Genomic DNA, 16,306 nt, shown 5'->3' with positions numbered 1-16,306 from the left:
TAAAGAAAAGTCATGTGTCTATTCAGCCTTTTGAGGTCACATTTTTAAGTTCTTCATAGTAATCATGAGGACAAGAAAGCTATTGTCTCTTAAAAATGAAGATTTACTCTACACCAACACCTGATTCTAGGAGATGCTATTTTAAGGAAGAAAAAAACCCCATCTAAATATGAAAGAACCACTAAATTGAGAAAGCAGCAAAAAAAAAGTAGCATCCAGCAGCTGAAAATGTGTGATACAGGATTATAGCAGGAGGAACAAGCATCTCTTAGCAGGGACAGATACTTTAAAGGGATCATATGGGAGCAGACCTACTATTCAGAAGAGAGAAGGTTCTCTCTAGAGACACAGCAGGGAAGGAAAAAAAACCCAACAGTTGGCCTGTTCCTCAGCTCAGGTCAAATCTTCTGATTCCTGGAATTGAAGAGAGCTTTTATGAAAAAATATCTAAAGATTTCCACTATGCCAGAGCCTGGTGCCTTCTTACAAGCATCTCACATGTCCTTGCAGCATTTTTCAAGTATGCAAACATACAAAACCAGGAATAGAATTACAGAGGCTGCTATCTCTCCACTTCTACCATTTCTGTGTGCCAGGGTGAAGGAAAAAGTGTGATTGCACTACAGGACTCGGCCAGAGCAACATAGATTTATCATTCTTAGCAGTGTGCACCTGCTTTCTCTGCTCAGATATTACAGATTAAGGTGAAACCAAAGACTTTAAAGAATCAGCCATAACTGATTTTCTCCCAGTTCTATGTTAGAGTATTTTCCCAGTGTCCAGCAACAAAAGAAACCTCCATCAGTCAATCACAGGCCAGAGGCCACAGCCTTCTGCTGCTGCAGGGCAGAAGGACCATACGTTGAAGTTCCTAGAGCTCAGACATTTTCATTCTAGCTTGGTCACCTTCTTGATCCAGGGTACGTATTTGCTGACCTTTGTGTACACACCAGGGGAATCCTTCCGACCACAGCCGTAACCCCAGGAAGTGATCCCCAAAATGATCCAGCGTCCATTTGATCTCTGACACATGAGTGGCCCTCCACTGTCACCTTGGCAGCTGTCCACCCGTTTATCTTCAGAGAGGTTCCCAGCACAAATCATGCGGTTAGTGAACTTCTGCCCATAACGGACCGCACAGTCTTCCCGTGGGAGAAGAGGCACGACTCCCTGCAGCAGGGTTCTCGAATAGGACTTCCCTGGAACAGAACAGACCAGCCACACCAACTCACCTACAGACAACAGCAGTGACCTAGAGCAATAGTGCTTTGCACAAAACCAGGAATTTGTGCATTTCGTGTCAAGATTGCAGCACAGAAATAGGCCAAGCTCAGCATCTCTGAACCACCAGAACTTCAGAAAACAGTGCTGCCAAGCCAGACCACAAAAAAGGAGCTGTAAGATCAAAGAAATGGGGAAGAGGTTGGAGAAAAAGGTTAGATCAAAGGATGAATCTTACTCCTGTTTCTGCCAAGAAGTAACTTGAACCTTGTTCAATTTATTTCACCTCTCTGAGCCTCCATTTCCTCCTCTGTACAACAAGGACAGTGTTTTCTTAAGAGAATAAATGCAGTAATATTTGTAAAGTGCTCAGTCCTCAGAGAAGTTTTTGAAGATGTTTCAGAGGCATCCAAATATTATTCAAAGGGAGCTCACTTCATCTTTGGCCAGGTTTGCCTCTATTTGCTCAAATCTATTACCCCAGACTTCTCAGAACATAAGGTTCATATGCTATGTTAGAGCACAACCTTTCTGTGCCCAAGGCTTATGGTAAATTCACAAGGTAGTAGGTAACTGCCCCTCTTTTTGGGAAAGCTGGGTTGGGTACGTGGGAAGGATTCTCACCATTAAGCCCCAGCACAGCTTAAGGGAGTGACATGACTAAGCTGCTTCTTGATACTCCACAGACACCCTAAAGTGACATGTGCACCTGGAGCAACTCACTCCAAAGGCAACGTATACTCGCAGTTAAACACTTGGGGTAACAGCTAGGAAAAATGGTAAGTCCAAACTCAACAGACAAGCTCCTGGGACTATTTGCCTTTTGGCAGCAAGTCTTTCTGAACATATGGCTTTGCTCTAGTCACAGCAGCCCCAGAAAGGCCTCCTTGCACCAAGCCCTGCATTGCATCTCTGATCCCCAAATGGGGAAGGACTTGACAGCCAGTTATAAAGTTTTGTTTAGAGTTTAAAGCTGTCTCCAGACCTTGCTAATGCACCCATTTCAGGACTTCACCAAGCCCAGCATTTTAAAACATTGCCTTAAGAGAGTTAAGTAGTTAATAATGAATACTTTCTAGAGTATTCCATGCTCCCTTTTACCTAAGAAGGTCCATAGCAATGTGCTGCAAGAGGACAAGTACGGGCTGTCTCAAACCCAGAGCAGAAACCAGCCTCAGAGACCAGCTGTTCCTGCAGCAATACCCAGGGAGACTGAGCAAGGCAGTCTGAGAGAGATTCCTTCCGCCCTTAAGCCCCCACTTCACTACTACATTATCAGGAAAAAGGCAGGAGCTCATGGAAATGTGGGGGCCTCCCACAGGCTTTGTACACCAGTTCTGCACAGGCCGCTGCCTAAGGGGTCTGCTGTGGCAAATATGTGTTGAGAGGGGAAGAAAGAGAGGACTGTGGCCAGATGGCAGCATTGCTCTCTCCCACAGCTTCAGAGGGATGCTGTGGCAATCAAAACTTCCACCACAGACAAGCTGAAGAAGCCTCAGACTCAGAAGAAAACACAATGGCATGAGTCACTTCAAGTCACCACTCCCTAACACCATACAATGCACAGACAATAGGAGCAGCAAGAACACCGCCTTCAGTTGTACAGACATAAATTAATGGCCCATGTGGGCTTCTGAACCCAGAATTCCCCACCTTTCTTGCCCCTCAGAGCCCCATCACTCACCTGTGTCCCCCCAGCCGGAGATGATGCAGGCTTGCCTGTTGATGTCAGACTTCTCTTTCCTGCTGGGCAGGCAGACAGGCAGAACGTGGTGATTGAAGGAGAGACAGTGCCCCTCTCTGCCCCGCATCCGGACCAGGGCAATGTCATTGTCGTTGCTGCCAGCCCAATAGTTCCTGTGGAGGACAATCCGCTCCACGGGCAGCTCCCTCTCAAACTCATCCTTCACACCTGTGTGGTAATCGCCCACCCGCAGCAGGTAGCGCCGCACATCAACACCAAATCTGGAGAAAAAGAGACTTAAGATCTTGATACTCCTATTAAGAGGGAAACAAACTCACACAAGTCTCAAGTTACTGTGAGACTGACCCACCTCCTCACAAACTGGTAAGAAAGTGCCAGCTACAGGACTGTGGGACCTCTTTAGCAGGTGTGATAATGCCAACCGTTGCAGTCAATGAGTGTCCCAAATCACTGCCTACCATGCACAGGACTTTTTTCCTACAAAAAGGGCTACGACAGCAGCCAGTAGCGGTGGGCTTGTGACCTTATCTGTTCACAGTTCCTTAAAGCACTGAAGAATGTCAAAGTGCTGTTCCTTTTAAGTTGTAAAGCCTCAAAGTTAAGAGGGCAGGTGTAAGCAGTGAAGGATAAAGCAAGCCTGTATTGAGTCATCGCCATAAGTGCTCCAAGAACACACATATCCTAACCTGAAGATCTTGGTTTAGAAACTTTGATCAAGTGTTTCCCCCAGGCTAGGAACCTTGTATGAGGTTATCTTGTTCATGACTGGGTATCCGTCGCAGCTGTGCACTCACAAACGCACCTTTTGAAGCAGTGGGCTGCAGTCACTACCCAGCAGCTGCTGATCAGTGTTGCTCCACACAGCAGACGAGTATCTCGACGAAAACCTTTCAACCGTAGTGAGGCCTGCCATGGCCAACCGCCTCTGAGGAAGAAACAGGAATAATAGGTGTCACACACATGAGAGCTGTCTTCCTCTTTTCCCACCCACTCTGCCCCATCTGGGCTCAGCTGGCATGCATTCTTCCCTAGATAGGCCCACTGGTTCAAATTGAGTTCAAAAATCACCAGTGAAAATGTGTCAATGTACTCAGCATTTGCCAGGCCTGTAGGAAAGCTGGCTTTCCTGGCAATTACAGGGTAGTACCTGAGAGACTTGTTGCCACCTATGATCCTCTTTTTGCGACGATGAAGCAGGCGCATCCCACAAACACCAGACTCTGGACCTGCACAGCAAAGTTAGAGCAGTTGGGTAGATACCTTCAGCTTCAGTATCAACAAGTGCTGCTGTCACAGAGCCAGATACCACTCGCCTTCCCTGAGGGCATTAATCCACATGGTAGTTAACTACATTGTGTTGTGCATATGGAATTCACAGATTTGATCCCACAGGTTTCCTCAGTTTTGGTGCAGGTGCTTACCTGCAGTATCTGTAGTCTTATGCCAGGAATGGGACCTCTACAGCTTTTTCCTCAGTATTCCAAAACCCTAAGTTTGCTCATGGTTACTGCTCTAAGGAAGGGTATGGTGGCGTGACTGTGGGGAAGATCTGCCGGCTTAAAGGCCTGACATGGGTGGAGCTCCTCAGACTAGTCTGGAGCACCCTGTGCTCCTAAGAAGAGACAATGAAAACAAGGAAAACGTAGGAGGTGCAGGACAGGACATGCTTATTTTGTAGGTAAAGTTTCTGCCAGAACTACAGGGAAAAAGCATAAAAGCATGCAGAGTTCCTAAAACTGGAGCTCCAGATTTCTGCACAGAAGAAATGGGCAAATCACCTGTTCTCCTGATATCTTGGACCTTTTCTTCCACATAGTCACAGATCACACCAGCATCCTCACTGTGCCAGCAGCTGTGAATCCCAGTGTCAGGCCTGACACATTGCCCCAGGCTGTGCTCCGTGCCGCTGCATTCTACATTGTCCAGATGGATGGGCCCATGGCCTTCACCAAAATAAGCCATTGCCCTGGCTTTTGCTGTACCACTGCAATTAGAGAGAAGATGGCTAACCTGCAGTAAGCAGGAGGCAGGCCAACCTGACACCAGCACATTTTAAGAGAAATAGTATTTATGTGTCACTCCACGCACAGACAGTAGTATAGTGAAAATAGATCCCTAGTCCCTCAAGCATATGTAGGTATGCCAAAACTGAGAAATGAAGCCCCGAGAAACAGGTCCAGAAAGAACTGATACCCCCTGAGAGCTGTTTCTATCTGTAAGATGCCTGTACGAGAGCTCTCACCTGAATCCCAGTTGCCTGCAAACCACTGCGGCATCTCTGTCTGTCCAGCCATCATCACAGACGCTGCCCCACTGCCCATTCAGGAACACCTCAACCCGTCCCTCCTTGGTGCTTTCTCCATCCACCAGCCGCACAGGAGGCCCTGCAGGAGAGTACACATGGGTTGCATGAGAGCATGAGGTGCCCAGAACTTGGGTCCTACAGGAAAAGATTAATCTCAGATACCAGTAAGAAAAGGAAAAAATAGAAAAAAATGAATGTTTCTACATGAAGACATTTCACTCCTGTGCTGTGCAGAAAATTGTATACATATTTATTTAATACATACTAAAAAACATTATTGGATCATATTCTGAAAGCTGAGTAAAGAGGAGAACAAGAACAGAAGGAAAGGTATTAACTCCTGAGCCAAGAGTGGACAAGCTTAAACATGTCTGGGAAAGAAGTCCATTAAATATAAAACTATTACATTATTCTAAGCAAGAGAAGAGTTCTACATCCAGGAAAAACAAAAACGTTGGATGCCATCTATTTCAATAAAAAATGTCTGACAAACTGGAAAGTCTCTTGTAGTAGGGAAAGAGGAGAGTATCAGGCCTCATATAAATGAGGAAATTATGCTAACTTGAAATACATTCACAGTTTTCATTAAAAGTGTGCCATCCACACATGAGAGTGCAGATTGCCACACAACAGCCCCCCACATCTGAAGCCCTCTTGTCTTGGCAAGGTGTGACACTAATGTGACTACACCAGCTTCCTAAAGGGTCTAGTTAAAGAGTCCCGTGTTCCCACAGACACGGGGCTAAGACATCTCACCAGTGAGCAACAGCACACTAAGGCAGCCACCATTCCTCAATCCCTCAGGTTTGTTTTAGAGACCACCAACACAATTCTCTCCAGTTTCACTTTCTCTGAAGGACTGGCCGTAGGTCTGGTGGAGCCACAGCTCTGTAGCCGTGCCCCAAGAGAGCCGGGGCTTGTTCCTAGGAGTCCTGCTCAAAAAGCAGCCCACTCACTGAGACAGCACAGGGAAAACTCCCACATCTGCCAGAGCTTCCAGAGGAGCAGATCATCAAATTAACTTCCCCACTGTCCAGGGTGAGAGGCAAGGCGAGTTACCCAGACTGCCATCCATGACTGTGTTGCTCTTGGGTGAACACTGGACGCCCACATCCTCAGCATGTGAGCAGTCATGCTGACCCCAGTTGCTGTGGGGACAGTCCAGGAGGGACAGCTCTGTTCCCGCACAAGCCACATCATCCAGTAAAATCAAGCCTTGGCCAGCAGCATAGTCCCCTTCAGAGGCCAGAGTAGCAGGACCACTAGAAAAAGGAAACAGAATATCAGATTAATTAAAACTTGTTAGTCGAACAGAGGGACCTAAGCTCAGATCCCAAGGGAAACTCCGCTGCAGAGCTCAGCTGTGGTATTGGAGGCCTCCTGACCTACACCACTCAGTGACACACAGGATGGCAGCCAAGCAGCTTGCACGTCTCACCATCTTCAGTTTTCAGAAAGGCCCACCCAGACCAGTCCATTTTCTACTGTCAGGTCAAAGGCACAGTCACAGTATCATAGAGGGCCAGCTACAGCACAGAGGCTGCTTTGCAGATGTGACACGAGGTACATCAATTTGTGGATGGGCTAGCAGAGGAGGCATCAAATGTACCAACATTTAATTAATTCTACTTTTATAGGAAGCAGCTACCTAGAACTAAAAAGCAGAAAGCTGAAAACTTTAAGGCACTACATGAGATGACAAACACAGTATGCAGCTCAACTCAAATGGAATAATTTAGTTTAGTCTTTTTCTCAGTCTATAAAGCTGAAATTTACACGGATACCCTAATCATACTAAAAAACCCATCAAAAAACCCAAAACCAAACCATCCCCCCCCACTTCTACACACACACGCAAAAACACCTGTACTAGCTCCAAGACTAGAGTATCCTGACTTTAAGTCTTCCCCAAAACCATATCCAGAGGGACACAAGGGACTGAAAGAAAAACATCATGAAAATCCCTAATACTGCTTTTTCTTTTCCCTGACGGTCTTCGTTCAGCTACTGAAGCAGGTGACGTGTGTAGCTGACAGACCAGACGGGTGATAGCATTTAGCTGGCACAGCAGAGGGAGTGGCAGTGCTGAGCTGATACACCTGCAAATTTAAGGAGTATTAAGAGAACTTTCTGACTCCAGTGAAGGGTTCATAAAGACAGTATCAAGCCTGTTATCTGTTTTCAAAACAGGCTGAGGCAAGAGACAATAAACATTATTTTTCCCCCAGGTAAAGTATGTGGATACCTATTATTCTATTAATATTTTCTGAATAAAGTTGTATAATGGTAATAACTCTTCTAACAAAGACAGCATTGAAGGATTAAGGTCCAGCCTAGCCCAGCAGAGGAGGATGGAATTTAATCCCTGAAATAAGGAAGCACAGATGCTACACATGCTCTCAGTCCTACCTGAAGCCCAGCTGCCTGCAGACCACCTGGGCACTGAGGTCTGTCCAGCCATCATCGCACACTGTGCCCCAGACTCCGTTGTAATAAACTTCTACTCTGCCTTCACTGGGGCTGTGGCCACCAGTCAGCCTGACAGTGCCCTCTGCAAGGGATGGGAGAACGGAAGATGAGCACTCAGCAGAGGAGAAAAGAAACAGCCTGTGCCCCACTGCTGAAGTGTCGGTGCAGCCCGTGAGTGAAAGAAACCAAAGACTGGATATCCGTAGGCACTCAAAAACCAAACATTCATTGCTCCCAAACATGCCCATCTGCCAGGGAAGATTCACCTCAGCCTTTCCATGCCACCTGTGGAAAACCCTGGGAACACCACCAAGGCTGGCAGGCTCATTCCCACCTGCTGTCTGCTCTCTGCCTCCACATCTGGCTGCCCTTGTGGAAGTCGTATGCAGGAGCTATCTGCTGAGCAAGCCGTGTAATTGGGAGTAAGACTGACCGCATCTAACTGCCATAGAGCTGGAGATCTGTACCTGTGAAAGGGTCACAGGACACCCCAGCATCTTCAATGTGGTCACAGTTCTGCTGTCCCCAGTCACTCTTCTTGCACTGGTCAAGTGAGAGTTCATTGCCTGAGCACTCCACTTCATCCAGCAGGATTGGGCCAGATCCCTGCCCGTAGTGAGCCCACGACAAGGCTTTTGGGTTCCCACTGCAGATGATACAGACACGTGCTCAGTAAGGAAGGTCACAGTCCTGTGCCCTTGCACAAGCACTCTCCTACACTAGGCCAGCATCCTCCCATAGATAATATGATAATTCTGACACAGTGGTGTTGCTCACTGTTAATCAAAAACCTTATTGGAAAGTTTTGTAACAAGACCTTCCAACACATAACAAAACTGTGCCCACAACATGAGTAGTTCAGACACATGGGGAGTCCTGAGGACAATGATATTTCAGTCTCAGTGACCGGCAAAACTCCCAAAGTTTGAGAGATCCAGACTTGAATCATCTATTGTAAGCAGTTTTGTAACAATGTGACTTTAAAGAATGCTCAGTATACAACAGCTCCCATGTTAAGCACTGAATGGCATACAGGAGAAAGAGGTAAGCTCTCTTGCATTGCTGACTGAAGATAATAAGGGCAGTCAGTGGAACTCGAGGTGTTTAAACTTAATCAAGTAAACAACTGCAGTTCACATATGGAAATCACCATGACAAGTTATCACTAAGGCCAAGAAGATTTGCATTAGGACATGTGTGCAAGAAAAATAAAAGAAAAAAAGGGATAAACACAAATTTTAGATAGGGATGCAGCAACTTTTTTCACAGCATAAACCCAGAAAACTGACAGAAATTAAGAACAAAATCCCTTTTATGAGGTGATCAGAATTACCTTTCCCAGGGTTTATGTATACCTCCTGCAGAAAAGGCTTGTACTATAGCGAAGGGACATGCTCTCACGCTCTTCATTCTGCCTACGTCTGTTACCACTCCACGATGTACAGCAGGGAAATTACCTGAGTCCCAACTGCCTACAAACTACTTCAGCATCCCGGTCGTCCCACTGGTCATCACAGATGGTACCCCACTTGCCATCATGGTAAACCTCCACTCGCCCTTCAAAGCTCTCCTTTCCCCCAACCAAACGCAGCGGGGCACCTACACCTGTGCTTCAAGAAAGGGAAAGAGAGCACAACAGAGCAAAATGGAGACAAAGCACATTCAGTAATTCTTGGGATGCGCTAGTCCCACTCTACCGCACCCTCCCCTCCAAGCCCCTCAAGAAGCATCCATGATTGCAGCTCACAGTACGAGCTGCTGCTGGTCCAGGGATGGCTCTTTAACTGGCTGCTACAGTGACAAGGACTTTGCTGGCTGCAGACAAAAACCTGGGTTGATAAAAAGGGGATGTGGTCATAAGCAACAGTCATCAATCAGTGATTGTAGAAGTATCCCCACTCCAAGTATTTGGGACTGGGAAAAGAGGGATGATCTTCCACTGGAAGGAAGATAACCACCTGTATAACAGGTGCCAGAAGAATGTGCTCCAATAATTTGCTCTCCACAGCTTCCTGACCTTACATTTTACATCTTACCAGCAACACTGATGCAAGAAACAGGGAGGAAACCTCCCCTGGACACTTACCTTCTGGAGGGACACAGGTTACCATGGCACTCCCCTGGTTACAAGTTCCTGACACTGCTTCCCGATAGCTGCACTGCAGCAGGGCTTTCTCATCCCCATGGCAGTTTGCTGACTGCAGGTGCAGGGGAAGAGGCCACAGTCCAGGATGACTTTTCTTCCCAGCTGTGCCGATCTCACTGGTACAGAGAAAGCAACAGAGTAATGAAATGCTGTAGTACTGCTTGATTTACAAGCTCCCCTCAGTTCTTGTGACCCTCCAGCCCAGTTGTGGCATTTCATATCCCAGTGATTGGGAGTATATAAAGGAATGGCTATCTAGAGTCTAATGGGAAAGCACAAACAAGTGCAAAGCACTTCCCACTATTTTGTCTTCCTGCTTACTGAAGAGGAGTTGATCTGGTCAGAAATTGCACCTTCATTTGAGAGTGAAGAACAAACCCATCAGCAGATGCAAACATCTAAATATCTGAGTCACCTTCTTCCTTCTGTGTGGACCTTATGTCCTTGCTGTTTGAAAGTCTGAGGGTCCAAATCCCAGACATCCAAAAAGGGTTCACACTCTCAAAATTTCTAATAGATGACTACAGAAGCTCCAGCTGGTAATACTAAAAAGGGGGATATGATCTCACATCTCACTCATCACAGCCTGAAGCACCAAGCAGAAATTATTACTTTAAAATGTTCTTGCAAAGGCTGGTTGGGATTTGGCATAACCATGGAAAGAAAAGAGTAGGGAAGAACCCTGGTGAGTGGGAAATGAGCCCAGAAAACAAGCTCCTCTCCCTCAGTCAACACATTATTCCAGAGGGACTGTAACCACAGAGGCTGTTCTTTCCAAGGCCCCACAAGCATGTAACTTTTGCAACCAGACTGTGGTTCCCACCTGAGACCTAGTTGCCTGCAGACAACACTGGCATCCCAGTCAGTCCAGTGGTCAGCACAGATCGTGCCCCAGAGTCCACTGAAGTACAGCTCCACACTGCTATCTTCAGCCAACCGCACAGCACCTTCCAAAAGGAAAAAAAAAGCTGCTGTCTTCTGATGGAGGTTTCAGATCAGCAAGTCTTGGGTTTGAACTGCACCTGGCTTTTCTCATCCCTGTTTTGCTGGTGCTGTCAGTGAAGTGACTTGTATGAAGGAGTGTGGCATGCAGCACCTTCCCAGTTCCAGCAGTGGCTGTCTGGGAGGATGGCTGATCCTATGTCCATTTCAAAGCCATGGCAACACCGGCTTCTGACACAGCTCCAGGATTTTCCTCTTGTGAAATGGGTGTGATTTTACATGCCACCTTGAAAAGGTGTATGGAAATGTCAGCCTAATTCCTATGACACTCCACTGATTTATTTTCCATCAATCATCTCACCTATGGAAGTCACTGTTGTTACAGCTAGATGTTCAGGAACAGCAGGTAAATACTCTTTAATTTCTCTAAGAGAACAGAGAGCCAATGTAAGTGCCCTTTCAATTCCCACTGCACTACAAATATTTAGCACTGTTTAGAAAGCATGTATCCTTGCTCATTTATGTACTGGGAGAAGGGTACACCTCTGTCTGTAGTATAATACCTCAGTGCAGGCACACAGCACAACTACACTTGCTGTATCATTCCCTTTAATGGCGCTGGTTTTGAAAGCACTTCCACTGACAAGGGAAAAGACTTTGTAATATCATTTGTTAAACTAGTGCTTTAACTGCTTTGCAAAATGCAGGAAGAGGGAGGAAAGTCAGAAAACAGGAGGACAAAGAGAACGTTTTCAAGATTGCTGCACTGGAGTCAGGGTACAGCTCCCTTGCATGTCTCAAAATAAGCAGCAGTCCTTGTGTTGGCACTGTGAGGAGCTTTAAAGTAAGCCCATGACCTGCATTGGCACAGAAGGCTTACAAACCCAGCCACAGAACATTTTTCTCTGTTATATTTGAACTGCTATAATTACATGAGGAGAGCTCTGATATGGACACTTAAGGAGTAGGAGTGGGTTGTTTTCCACATAACTTGAACTGTTTTCAGAGTGGCATAAGTTAACAGTAAAAAAAAAGAAGTCTCCTTGTATGAGAATAAAAACGTCTATACAAAGCATTATGGCTACAGCAGCCTAAATCCACCCCCTACTATATACGGACGTTCTTCTCCCACACAGGCTAGCCTCTGGTCCTAATTATTTTGACAACTGGGGACAGTTACTGTGCTGTGCTTCTTTCACAGGGCTTCCCACCTGCTGCTTCCAAGTCTGTGCAGCACACGTTCCCGGCCGGGCCCCCGAGATAGTGCAGCCCAGGCGCTGGCAGGGACGCGCAGCAGCCCTCACCTTGGTTACAGTCGCAGTTGGCCCAGCCGATGGCCCCTGACGTGAGCCGGTAGAAGCACCAGGGTGTGGTTCCCCCATCTGGGTTCCTGCAGTGGTTGTGGTCCCCCAAGCCACGGTCTGGGTACTGCTGCACGTAATCGGGGAACTCTGCCCAGCTGAGGCACTCTGCCCCGGCCTCCGTGACCGCCAGCGAGCCGCTGTAATACCCAAGAGGTCCATCACCACACACGCTGGGCACTGGGCAGAGAAGGGAGCTGTTAGTATCGCTTAAGGCATCACATACAGAGGCTCGGGCAATGTGGGAGATACCAGCTGATCTCCTGGGACACCTCCTGTGTCTGCAGTCTTGATTGCCACTTGCTTGATTTTAATTCTATCACCCTTCAAGCCAGCTGCTCAAAAAATGTTTATAATACACACTGTCTAAAAAACAAATTGATACGAAAATTATGAACTTCCCAGACCTTTGAAATGTGTTAACTCTGGGCCCAAATATGGACAATTTGAACTGGTTTTTATTACCATTCATTTCAACAGATGTATTCACTTACTATGGAACAGCACTTGAACCTGGCACACACTCCTCCACTTCCTCCTCCACCTGCTTTGGCACCTGAATAAGATGCTCTTAAATTTGATCCTAGGCTCTTTAGAAGATTAATAGCTTGTCTAAATTGATTGAAACTGAGAAGAGTTTTAAAATAGCTATAATTCCATTCTGTAAAGCAGAAAGGTAGGAAATTAGATTGTATTTCATTGTATGTATGTTCCTTATACACATTAGCATATCACTTGCCTTATCTGAACCTGGCTAACGTATGGGAAGGGAAAAGGAACCTATTTTGAGGAAAGTGCAGGTGCCAATGTTCTAGGCCAGTGCTCACGTGAAATATCTCATGTAAAAAAAACCCCAACAATTAATTTAATATGGTCTTTAACATAAGAAGAAAACTCTCCATTTGTGACCCTGAAATAAGAAAAAGACAAACAGAACCAAACTGTGCGAGGGTGGGCTTCCTAGAGTCCATAACATGGGAAAAACGGACTCAGAGATGGATATTTATAGCTCTAGCCAATGAATAAACAAAAAAGAAGCCAACACTTTCAGACAACCCTTCAGCCTTAAAGGCACGTAGGGCAAACAGCAGGGGTACAAATAAACTGGGTGATGCCATTTGCCTTTGAGCCACTGGCAAGCCCAGAGTGGGTTGGTGACAGCTGAAGGTTAACCGCAAGGTACAAAAATGAGCAGCAGTTACAGGTAGGTGTCTGGAAAACACACCATGCACTTTGCACCAACTGGAACTCTCAGAGGGGGATGTATGAGAATTCAATAGTTATTAGAGAGAAGGAAAGGTGAGCGTGCAAAAAAGTCTGAGGCAGAGAAAGAGATGAAAGGAAAAGAACATATGGGAGGAATAGAGACCTGCAAGAGTATCAGACATGAAGAAAAGAAAGCAGTCTGGCCATTTTGGGGAAGGAGATGAACAGACATTGAGGCAGGAGAAAAGACTGAAGAAGTAATGGAAAGAAAGGAAGAATGCCAAGAATCCCAGGCAGCAGTGGTTCATCGTACCTATGGTCTCAGATCACCACTGCAGGAAAGGATCTGCCCGATGACTGAATTAACAACTTCTTGTTCTTACCTGCACTCTGCAAATGGTTTTGGTTAGGCTGGGATCCCAGGAAAGCCTGGGAAAAGAAACAGAGCAAAAGCAGAGAGATGATTATCCGATTAAATAAACATGAGCATGTCCTAAAAGCAGCTCGGCCTTTTGCTGCTTTAGGCAAACACACCCTAGTAACCAGCCTCTTCCCGGCTCTGCCCATTGCTCCCCTTCAAATCCAATCACAGCTCTGCCCACTAACAACAAAATGAATAATTTCTGGCCTGCAGAGATTTACCCTTGATCTAAGCATTACATTACATGGCTCTGCTTGTTCTTTTCCCATAAAATTGGAAGCCTGAGTGAGATGCCTAGAAAAAAGTCATTGTTACCAGAAAGAAAAATAATGAATAACCACTCTTTCTCTCTCCATGTACAGGATAAGCCATCTATGGCCACAGCAGCAGGGATGTATCTACATGATGGGATGATGCCCCCAGGGTTCCTGTTAAAATAGTAATAAACATGCATATACAAAGTGAGGAACACCTAAAGAAGAAAATCCAACTAGGCTTTGGAAGGATTTTGGTTTTTATGGATGAAAGTGTGCTATGGCCCCTGGTATTATTATCCAAATAGGGATAAATAGCTAAAACCAAAAAACATTAATCAAAGCCCTCAGATTACCAGCATCTTACCAACCCCAAAACGGCATTTCCTCTTGTAGGCAGTGTTTTTGTTGGTTATAACTTGACTGTTGGATGAGAGATAGGGATCTCTGCTTCAACATCATTACGTGATGTGTAGGCAGGTGCAAGATCTTCACAGACCCAGAGTGAAAAGAAGAAACTGTACATGCTTCTGCTAGCTCCAAGTAGTTTAATTAATGTTTAAAAACTTTTAGATGAACCCTTATATTTAAGGGTTTCTAATTCAAAGAGTAGACTTGTGCATATAAAGAAAACTAGCTATTGGAACTGGTTCTATTTTTCTTCAAAATATAGTAATTTTGATTCTCTCAGCTTCACCTCTCCATGGAAAAGGGCAAGAGTAAAATTTGGAATTAAACCAAATCCACCTCTGGAATAAGCAGGGATAGTTCCCATAGATACCTGACAAGAATGACACCTTTTCATAGCAGATATAATTTTTCAATCAAGCTTACGAATATGGTGCAGCAGGTGTTGATAACCATGGCCAAGCTCCAGCATCACTCTCCAGAAGTCAGAATGTGAATTGCATATTGAAGATTAATTTCTGACATGGTTCAGAAACAGCAGATCAGATCTCAAGTGCATATGCACAAGAGGATGCACAACAGATAAAACAGTATTTAACTGAAAAACACCCTTTTCAGCCAAAATCCATCTATCTACATGCATCAGGCTATTCACAGTATTCGGAGCCCACAGAATTGTCTGTGAATCAACAGGACCGAAGGACTGAGCTGAGGACCTCGAAGTTCTTTGCAAAGAGAGGAAAGTGAGATAAGCTACACTTTTGTGACTGCACCAAGCACATGACTGAGGCACAATCCAGGTCCTCTGACTCCTGCAGCTGTCAGTGTGCACCTGCACACACATGTCAGCCTGCAGGCGATAGAGGGATGGGTTGGACTAATAACAGACTATACGTGAAAGCCTGAACCTGCTCTTCTTGGAGACCAACCATAAAGGAAAGAACTGCAGTCCAAGTAATATGCTTCCTTTCTAATGAAAAATTACTTGCTGCCAGTTACTGTAGCAGTTTCCAAAATCCCTCAATGCTGACCATCACCACCACCAAATTTTAGTGCAAACAGTCTGTACTGCAGTCACTGCCTCAGGTCCATGTGGCTGTAAATCATCTGTCCACAACAGCAATAGAGGTAATCAGACAATCAGCAAAGAACAGAAACAAAGGATCTTTCCTGCCAGAGTCACTGCAGTGCTTAAGAAACATAGGAAACCAGAGCCAAAGCATCTGCAAGCCCTTGTGCATCCTCCTTTCCTGCTTTGTTTCCTTTTCTGAATTTCATATGCAGAATGAAATTAATCCCTCCCCAAGCTCCCAACCTTTCCCAGCCACCACAGCTGCCTGGATGCTTTAGAAAACATATTCAAGTAATATCAAGACCCACTTGCAGCAAGGATATTAAAAAAGCCATGTGGCTTCTTACAAGCGGATAGAAGAACAACAATTTCTTACCTCTGCACATCTGAGACAGGATAACAGACTCGAGAGCTCTATCAGCAGCCCAAGCGCTGCGGGGATCTCCATCCTTCCTGTACAAAGTGGGCAGAAGCTTCTTCTGGCATCACGTTCTCGCTCGGCTGCCGGGCTCAGCAGCTGCCGCCTCCCCGGGCTCTGCAGCTGGCTTTCCCCGGGAGCAGGGCACTAGCCGCTCCGCATCGGAGGCGGCGGGATGCCGCTTCCATATCTCTGCAGGGAAAGGGATGTTAGGGAAGGGATGAAAGTTCCCAGCAGCATTTTAGAATTTCACTTTCCCCTCGCTCGCCTCATCTCTTCTCCTTGACTCTCTTCGGAAAGGGGAAAAAGAAAGGACAGAAATAAGGGAGGAGAACATGCCCCAGAATTTCTCTCGCACGCTTACGGACAGGAGGAGGC

At 46.0% G+C, this 16,306-nt stretch overlaps 1 protein-coding gene across 1 annotated transcript; it reads right to left on the bottom strand.

The window, feature by feature from the left end:
- Positions 1-629: 629 nt before the first annotated feature.
- LOC102085965 (neurotrypsin) lies at positions 630-16,306 on the bottom strand. Its single transcript, XM_005500068.4, has 15 exons — positions 15,887-16,306; positions 13,739-13,784; positions 12,093-12,329; positions 10,670-10,793; positions 9,787-9,962; positions 9,158-9,305; positions 8,168-8,346; positions 7,641-7,782; positions 6,291-6,493; positions 5,169-5,310; positions 4,705-4,910; positions 4,074-4,152; positions 3,729-3,851; positions 2,906-3,186; positions 630-1,199 (listed from the first exon to the last, which is right to left on the bottom strand). The coding sequence occupies exons 1-15, from the start codon at positions 15,956-15,958 to the stop codon at positions 889-891; spliced, it is 2,469 nt and encodes an 822-aa protein (XP_005500125.1). The 5' UTR covers positions 15,959-16,306; the 3' UTR covers positions 630-888.

This window comes from Columba livia, chromosome 6 (assembly GCF_036013475.1).
Source record: "Columba livia isolate bColLiv1 breed racing homer chromosome 6, bColLiv1.pat.W.v2, whole genome shotgun sequence".
Taxonomy (NCBI): Eukaryota; Metazoa; Chordata; class Aves; order Columbiformes; family Columbidae; genus Columba; species Columba livia.
Note: the sequence above shows the minus strand (reverse complement) of the source record. Positions and strands in the feature narration are given on the sequence as shown.

Excerpts from the sequence above, each read along its gene's own strand:
- LOC102085965 (XM_005500068.4), bottom strand. The coding sequence starts at position 15,958 with ATGGAGATCCCCGCAGCGCTTGGGCTGCTGATAGAGCTCTCGAGTCTG. Across the intron at positions 12,330-13,738 it reads AAACCATTTGCAGAGTGCAG|TGCCCAGCGTGTGTGGTGAT; the intron begins GTAAGAACAAGA and ends TTCTCTGCCCAG. Across the intron at positions 1,200-2,905 it reads CTCCGGCTGGGGGGACACAG|GGAAGTCCTATTCGAGAACC; the intron begins GTGAGTGATGGG and ends GTTCTGTTCCAG.